We start from the raw sequence: 8,732 nt of genomic DNA on the forward strand, positions 1-8,732 counted from the left end.
TTGGGGTTTGCCCACATACTAACAGTGCATTCTGGTTGAGAATTTCTAAGATTTGCACAACATGCGGCATCTCAAACGTGGCCTATGGTAACGAAGCTGTGAAGGTGTCTGTCCATCTCAACCAATGAGCAGACAGCTCTCCAACATGACCCTTGCAACGTACACCTGCTGTCCATCAGAGAGAGAGAGAGAGAGAAAGAGAGAGATGGGTGTGAGGGGCCAATGCCAATGATCTGTTCGATTTTTTGTGTGTGTGTGTGTGTGTGTGGTATGGTTCGCTGGTCTGAGTTAAGGGTCCCATGCGAGTGTTTGGGGACAATGATTATGTGTGTATGATGTTCTGTTATGTATTATGTATTTGTTTGGTCCGATAACATTCCCAATAAAAGCCCTGTAAAACAGTATAGTAAGCTGCCCAGTCTCTTTACTCTAGTCTAAACACACACGCGCACACACACACATGCACACACACACACACACACACACACTGGGTCCAGGACAACTGAACCCTCAGGATGTCCACACCAATGAGAGTAAAAAAGATCTATACAATCAATGGTCTTCTACACAGACCTGAATAAATTAATTTATAAGTAAATAGATCTGTGGTGGTCCATTATAAAAAAAAATGCCTGGGTTGTTTTTCGGTCTCCCACATCCTGGAACTACACAGCAGAATAAAACAAATAGGCCTAACAGATCTTTTTTTATGTGTGATATGGATCTCCCTGGGTATGGAATAAAGAATTTAATTGAAATACTCATCAGCAGGAGGAACAAGTATCACCATTCGGTGTGAATTCTACTGGAAAGAAACAACACACACTCTGCAATTGTAGGACTTTTATTTTGTATTTTCCCCCGAGCCTATGGCGTACCCTACGTCATGACGTAGAAGAAGCGTCGATGACAGTGGTGCGCGCCAATTGAGTTTGTAAGCAAACGATAAAAACACTACGAGATGATGATGTTGGAAGACACGATTCGGACTTTCGTCCGCAAAGAGCTCCGGCAGGGTGATCTCAGGTATTGTCTGCAGCAATGCATCTCTATACAGATACTTTTCACCTCACGCAGTTCATCTCATATCGTTTTGAACACGCAGCTGAGCCGTGTGCGTGTAGTGCGTCGCATCTGCCCAGTTTACCTGGCTGGTGGTCGTCCTGCCCGTGCCAGAGCCGAATGGAAGCAGTGTGGGCTACAAGCTGTAAAATAAAACCGTATCCTCATAGACACGTTGCTAGCTAGCATCATAACAGAGATCCTGTTCGAATCGGAAAGGCCTTCAAGCCTTCGGGCCAGCTGCTCCTGGGATGTTGTGGCCAAGCTATTGCTAGAAGTATACCTCAGCTATAAGTTATCTCACTGAAACCCTGCTGTTTTCGTGGTGGCTTGTTTGCATGCAGGTATGTCAGAGGGGAAGGCTTACTTTGCATGCATGCCAACGGGTGTGGTTGGCATTAGGCAATACAGTTGAATGTGAAGACTCGCATTCATTCAGTTCACCTTAGTCAAATATGTTTAACTGTCTGACGTGTAGGCAGGCCTACGGTATGAGGTTGTGTTCACTTCATAGACATCTGGAGAAGTTGACTTGACTGGTAAAATTGCAGTGATTCCTCTGCTGCTCACTAGAGGGCGCTCAGCTACCATCTCTATATACGGCTCTGACCAAAGAAGGCTAGAACAGGACCACAAACATTATGGATGAAGTCATTTCTAATCATATTACTGATTATTATTGATATACCTAATTGTGTGTCATGCCCAATTTTTTTTCGATCTTTTATGTTTAGCTTGTCTCTTGGATTCAAATAAAAGTTATCAAATGTGTGTAGGTCCCTGACTGTGTGTGTGTGTGTGTGTGTGTGTGTGTGTGTGTGTGTGTGTTTGTGTGCGTGCGTGCGTGCGTGCGTGCGTGCGTGCGTGCGTGCGTGCGTGCGTGCGTGCGTGTGTGTGTGTGTGTTTTCTAGTTCCCTGACTCTAGGCATCCTAAAGGGGCGGTACCAAAAGCATGTGGGTGTGGACAGCCTGTCTGCAGACGAGCGACACGTACTGAAGAGAGTAGTGGAACAGGAGCTGCTTAACATGAAGGTACACACACACACACACACACACACACGAGGGAAGGAACACTCTCTCACCGACGGACAGGAGCATTGTAACATGAAAGCACGTACACACACATGGTACTCAACATAAAGGTGCGTGTGTGTGTATGTGTGTGTGTAGGAGCAGCAGGACGAGGATGATCAGCACGAGAAGGTGGCGACAGGGGACACACACACACTTAAACACTCCAAACGCAAGAGGGAGGAGGAGGAAGAAGAAGAAGAAGAAGAAGAGGGCACCGCAGCCAAGAAGCCCAGAGCAGGTGATCTAGTTTGTGTGTGTGTGTGTGTGTGTGTGTGTGTGTGTGTGTGTGTGTGTGTGTGTGTGTGTGTGTGTGTGTGTGTGTGTGTGTGTGTGTGTGTGTGTGTGTGTTCGAGATAGAGACCGTAGTAAGCTGGCTGCTGAGTGTCTTCATCTCTACGGATGCACCACCAATACCGGTCCCGAAGTTGATGCAAGCAGGTTTCCCTATTACTGTTGTCAGGCCGACCAGGGGTGTGTTTCTCGAAAGCATACTTGTTAGCCAGTTAGCGACTTGCATAGTTGCCAATGGAAAATTGAAAGTGAAAAGTGAAAGCCCATTGGGAAACTCCAACTCCCATTGTCATTGTGACACAGCACTCCACAGCACACAAGTGAACACTGCACACTGCACACAACGAAATTGCATTTATGCCTCACCCGTGCAAGGGGGCAGCCCTCAGTGGCGCCCCATGGGGAGCAGTGCGGTGGGACGGTACCATGCTCAGGGTACCTCAGTCATGGAGGAGGATGGGGGAGAGCACTGGTTGATTACTCCCCCCACCAACCTGGCAAAATTGCAATTGTAAACAACAAAGTAGCTAATGTAGTCAGGGCCGTAACCAGAAATGTTCAAATACAGAGGTCAAATACTGCGTTCTGTACTGCATACTGTACATTTAGAATGCTTCAAACACTTCAGTCAAACTCTTAGGTTTGTTTTCATTAATCACTGCCTTGAGGATAAATGGGGGTGACGTATACAGACTGAATTTATCATTGTTGATCATATATCGATTTTCATCATAGAGGAATTTTACATTACTGAAAAAAATGCAGAGGACATGACCTCTGTGACCTCAATGGTAGTTACGGCCATGAATGTAGTTAGCAACTATGGCTTAGAGAAATGCACCCCAGAACGGTGCCGGTGTCCGCACCAGTTACGTTCGGCACTAAAATGCTTACCTGCTTATAACCACCCACGTTCATACTGGGCCCTGAACTTTTTCCGCACGTGACTGCTACCCAGATGAACCTGCTAACGTCGAAGTATATCGCGAATGCTAAGAACACGATGGGCGGTTGGCGATTAGGTGCGGGCACGGGCACGGTTCTCAGTCAGCCTGAAAGCACCATATGTGTGTCTGAGTGAGAGACAGCCTGTGCAGTGTGCATGCATGTGTACATGTCCCTGTGTGTGTGTGTGTGTGTGTGTGTGTGTGTGTGTGTGTGTGTGTGTGTGTGTGTGTGTGTGTGTGTGTGTGTGTGTGTGTGTGTGTGTGTGTGTGTGTGTGTGTGTGTGTGATCTGTCTCCTGACGTGTGTGTGTGTCTGCGTGCCTGTGCACAGATGACAGCGACGACGATGATGATGGTGAGATTCAGCGGAAGGTGAAGAGAGAGAGGAAGAAAGCCGCTCAGACGTCCAGCGAGGAGGAGGAGGAAGAACCGGAAAAGGCGAAACAGCCAATAGGCAAGAAGAAGAAGAAAGAGGAAGCGGAAGAGAGTGATGAGGAAGAGGACAAGAGTGACGCTGAGGTGAAGAAAGAAGAGAGTGATGATGATGATGATAGTGATGAGGTGAAGAAAGAGGAGAGTGATGAGGATGAGGTGAAGAAAGAGAAAAGTGATGATGAGGATGAGGAGGAAGATGAAGAAGTGAAACAGGAAGAGTCATCTGATGAAGAACCGCTTGCAAGGAAAGGTGAGTAGACCTGTGGATTTGTGCAGTTGAGTTTGTGCATTTTGTGTGTGTGTGAGTAAGAGTTTGCAATTGCAACATGCAATTTGCATGTGAGTGTGACTGTGAGTGAAAGTGTAGGACTGCGTGTGTGTGTGTGTGTGCATGGTATGCGTGTGTGTGTATGGCATGCGTGTGTGTGCATGGCATGCGTGTGTTTGTGTGTGCGCGTGCGTGTGTGTGTGTGCATGGCATGCGTGTTTGTGTGTGTCTGTGTGTGTCTGTGTGTGTCTGTGTGTGTGAGTGACGGTAGTCCCTGGTGTTGTGTTGTGTGTTGTGCAGGGAGTGCTGAAGCGGCGGGACAGGAAGGGGATTCAGACTCCTCCTCTTCCTCTCTGCCCTCATTGGACGAGGACGAGGATGAGGGCGGGGTTAAAGCCAAGTCAGGGCCAGGGCGTAAGAAGACTGAAGCAAAAGAGAAGGCGGAGCCTAAAGAGAGGAAGAAGAGCGATGACAAGAAGGAGAAAAAGAAAAAGAAGGACGATGAGGATGACAAAAAGAAGGTAACTCTCTCTCTCTTTCTCTTTCTCTCTCTCTAACTTTTCTTACGTCGCTTCCCTTCAGACCTGTGATAAAATCCAGAGGTTTTGTTGTCTAAAGGGGACCGTTGTCATTTGCCTGTCTGTAGAGAGGATACCTGACTTTGTGTTGCATCAACGTGAGCATGTACAGATGTGAGGGGCTAATGTTTGGCTGCTGTGTAACCCAGAGTCAGTGCTAGCTTAACTGAGACCTGGCGAACAGCCCACGCGACGGCTCTCTAAGCCGCCGAATCCAAGTGTCTCGTTTCGGTAGTTCTTTAGGAGAGGGGAGGGGATAGGTCTGGTCCAGGAACCGGCTTGCACGCACCGGTATATCCACTGACTAAAGGGCCGTACACACACAAGTCGCTGCTAGTTACTCACTCAGCGAATGAACTCAATAGAATGTCAATGTGTTCCAGCGAGACTTGCAGGCGAGTAGGCGAATACTGTACAAGCGATGCGATGTGGGCGGATGAAAATATTTTATCTTCGAGCGAGGCGAGTAAGCGAGTAACCAATTGGAAGGCAGAGTTCGGTACTTCTCGGCTGTTCATTGGCAGTTAAAGCCGCAGGAACTTTCGGCGAACGTTCCATGAAAGAGAGGCGAGTAGGCGAGCAAGCGTGAAGCTAGTAAATAGCAGCGATGTGTGTGTGTGTGTACGGCCCTTAAATCCGTTGGGGAAGAGACTCTCTCTCTCTCTCTCTCTCTCTCTCTCTCTCTCTCTCTCTCTCTCTCTCTCCCTCTCTCACCCACCCCTTCCGGTGGTCATCACTCACCTTCCGCTTCTCATGCCTCCCCTTCTTCATTTATTGTCCCAGAGACAAGCCAGCACGCCCCCCTGGGTAATGAGGTGTGCCAAGCGATGGTGTAGTGTCTATCTAAATGTACTGACCTGTCCCTGACCTCTCCCATCGAAACATTTTTCTTTTTTTTTAAATGATTTTTTTGGGGGGCTTTATGGCAGGAGAGTATGAGAGGAGACAGGAAACGGTTGTGAGAGAGACATGGGGTAGGGTTGGGCCGGACTCGAACCTGGGTCCCCATGGGCAACGTAAGCCCAACTGTGGGGGGCTTAGTGCGCTGCACCACAGCTCCCCCCTGAAACACCTTCATGAAGATTAGCCTGGGAAATCCTATGCTGCTTTGCATAATCGTTCCGGTCTGAAAGACAGCATATATACGCCATACATAGGTTTTCCGTTGACAAACATTGGTGTTGTGAGGAGAGGCAAGATGCTAAGCAGCCAACCACATGAGCGCATTTTTTGAGTGACAACAGTTACCAACAATCAGAGGTTGAACAGTGCGCAGCTAGGGTCGCGCAGCCAGGGATTGTTTACAAAAGGTAAACCCATGTATAGGATCACATGAACACAACGGGGTGTTAGGTGCAACCTGTTTCTGTTTTAAGAAAACTTGTGTTGTATGCGTCTTGAACGTGTGTGTGTGTGTGTGTGTGTGTGCGTGTGTGTGTGTGTGTGTGTGTGTGTGTGCGTGTGTGTGTGTGTGTGTGTGTGTGTGTGTGTTTAGGAGGACAGGGCGCTGACTCGTCTGAAGCGCTACATCGCCCTCTGTGGTGCCCGCCGGAACTACAAGAAGCTTCTGGAAGGATGCAAGTCCAAGAAGTCCAAACTGGAGGCACTGAACAGGGAGCTACAAGCACTGGGAGTGGAAGGTAGTGTGTGCGGGCGGGCGGGCGGCCGTGCGTGCGTGCGTGCATGCTTTCGTGTAAGCTGTGTGTTTGTTTGTGTGTGTGTATGTAGGCTAAATGAGAGGCACTCGAGAGGGTTTCAGACGCATAGAAACGAGTGCGTGTGTGTGTGTGTGGGAAACACCAGTATTGAGGAGTACAAGTATGCTCATCTGATGTGTGTGTGTGTGTGTGTGTGTGTGTGTGTGTGTGTGTGTGTGTGTGTGTGTGTGTGTGAGTGAGGGAGTAGGTAACCCCAGTATTGAGAAATATAAAGGGGCTCATCTGACGTGTACGTTTGTGTGCGCGTAGGTAACCTGTGTGTGTGTGTGTGTGTGTGTGTGTGTGTGTGTGTGTGTGTGTGTGTGTGTTGTGTGTGTGTGTTGTGTGTGTGTGTGTGTGTGTGTGTGTGTGTGTGTGTGTGTGTGTGTGTGTGTGTGTGTGTGTGTGTGTGTGTGTGTGTGTGTGTGTGTGTAGGCAACCCCACTATTCAGAAGTGTAAGCAAGCTCGTAAGATGAGGGAAGAAGCTCAGGAGCTGGCGGAGCTGGACATGAGTAACATCATCACCACACAAGGTAAACACACACACACACACCAGGTACACTCACACACACACACACACACACACATAAACACACACACACACACACACTTACTGCAATATCCTTAGCTGCATTAGAACACACCCACAAGCACACACCTGCTATTTCTAGTCAACGGGGAAACTCTCAAAGTCTTCAGACCAATGTCTCAAAATGTCTTCTTTTTAACACCAGTGGTGTAACACACACAAACACATACACCCAGTTTGAAGCTTTTTAAATAAGCTAGAAACCCTGAAACTAGCTAGAAAAATAGATTACATACATTTTTGGGTGGCATAACGAATGAACTGATATTCAAATCCAAGCAAGTCCACTTGTCCCCTATCCACGGTGTTTACTGGCAATATGATTTTTGATAAAAGTGTTTTCAAATGGTCAACAGTGTAACAAATGTAACAATGTTCATTTTGCGCTGTAGTTGTTCTTTGACTCAAGGGCGCTGGAACAATTTTAAAAGTGGTGGTGCGTTTTTTTGTGTGTTTTTTTTTGTCTTTATTACTTTATTATGTTCTTATAACTGTTACTGCACACAACTCTATTGTCTGCAGTAAAAGTTGAGAAAGCCGGAGCCCAAAATTGGGGATGCAAATGCACCACTGCACCCCCCTTTCCGGCACCTGTGCTTTGACTAGAGATTATCTTAGTCACCATTGTGTGTGTGTGTGTGTGCGCGCGTGTGTGCGCGCGTCTGTGTGTGTGGTGTGTGTGTGTATGTGACAGGTCGTCCGCCACGGCGGCAGGCCACGAGGGGAATGTTTGAGAGGCCGAGTCCGTGCAAGAGCGAGAGTGTGTCGCATAAGCGCGTCTTGGACTCCGACTCGGACGGCGAGGCCAGCAGGGGGAAGCAGCGCACCGCAGACTGGAGAGGCGGCCTGAAGGGCATCATAAGCGATGAAGACAGCGACGACTAGCGTGTGCGTGTGTGCGTGTGTGTGTGTGTGTGTGTGTGTGCGTGTGTTTGTCTGTGTGTGAGTCAGGGCTTGACACTGGCACCTGCCACCCGGCCAAATGCTGGTAAAACTTGGCTGTGGCTGGTAACAATTTCAGTGTCACTAACCAATTTGGCAGGTAGCTTATGGTATGACATATCAGATTAGCGTATATTCTGCACTTTGCCCCTTGTGTATCAATGCTTGTAGTAAGTTCAAGAAAAAGCTCAGTTACTCAGTTTCTAATTGCTTGTTTTATTTCCATGTAGAAACCCATGCACTCATCATCCTCATTGTCTGAGGTTAGATGTACAGCCTCATGGTAAAAAAAAATCGCATGGCTAGTGACTCTGGAAAACCACTAGCCACAGTGGCCGGCAAGCGAAAAAGTTAATGTCAAGCCCTGGTGTGTGTGTGTGTGTGTGTGTGTGTGTAAATGGAAGGATGAAATGTGCAGACGTCTGTGTATAACTTGGTAAGGAATCCTGTTTTGTGCATGACATCATCCGGAAGAGGTGTGTGCGCGTGTGCGTGTGCGCGTGCGCGTGTGCGTGTGCGTGCGTGCGTGGACACACGCGTGCTTTCATGCATGCGTGTGTCCTAAGATGTGTGTATCTGTCAGTCCTGTGTGTGTGTGTGTGTGTGTGTGTGTGTGTGTGTGTGTGTGTGTGTGTGTGTGTGTGTGTGTGTGTGTGTGTGTGTGTGTGTGTGTGTGTGTGTGTGTGAGGCAGCCAGGTGGGTATTCCAAGAACATGGTTAAGTGGAAAACAGGAAGGGGTAAACCGGCTAATAGACAGGCCACAGGTGTCATTTAGATAAGAAAATTAGGACCCCAGGCTCTTCTATTAGATCATTTACACTAAGGTTTACCACTTGAGGTTAACTTAG

The 8,732-nt window shown here is 48.0% G+C and overlaps 1 protein-coding gene across 1 annotated transcript; it reads left to right on the forward strand.

The window, feature by feature from the left end:
• The first annotated feature begins 835 nt into the window (after positions 1 to 835).
• hirip3 (HIRA interacting protein 3) lies at positions 836 to 7,858 on the forward strand. Its single transcript, XM_063221303.1, has 8 exons — positions 836 to 1,026; positions 1,974 to 2,094; positions 2,233 to 2,374; positions 3,705 to 4,058; positions 4,377 to 4,597; positions 6,150 to 6,294; positions 6,787 to 6,885; positions 7,636 to 7,858. Exons 1-8 carry the CDS (start codon positions 962 to 964, stop codon positions 7,824 to 7,826), a joined length of 1,338 nt encoding a protein of 445 aa, XP_063077373.1. The 5' UTR covers positions 836 to 961; the 3' UTR covers positions 7,827 to 7,858.
• Positions 7,859 to 8,732: the final 874 nt, after the last annotated feature.

Source organism: Engraulis encrasicolus, chromosome 17, assembly GCF_034702125.1.
Source record: "Engraulis encrasicolus isolate BLACKSEA-1 chromosome 17, IST_EnEncr_1.0, whole genome shotgun sequence".
Classification (NCBI taxonomy): Eukaryota; Metazoa; Chordata; class Actinopteri; order Clupeiformes; family Engraulidae; genus Engraulis; species Engraulis encrasicolus.

Bases quoted from the DNA above. Each gene is read 5' to 3' on its own strand.
- hirip3 (XM_063221303.1), top strand. From the start codon at position 962: ATGATGATGTTGGAAGACACGATTCGGACTTTCGTCCGCAAAGAGCTC. The intron at 2,095-2,232 runs GTACACACACAC...GTGTGTGTGTAG, and splicing joins AGGAGCTGCTTAACATGAAG to GAGCAGCAGGACGAGGATGA. The intron at 4,598-6,149 runs GTAACTCTCTCT...GTGTGTGTTTAG, and splicing joins ATGAGGATGACAAAAAGAAG to GAGGACAGGGCGCTGACTCG.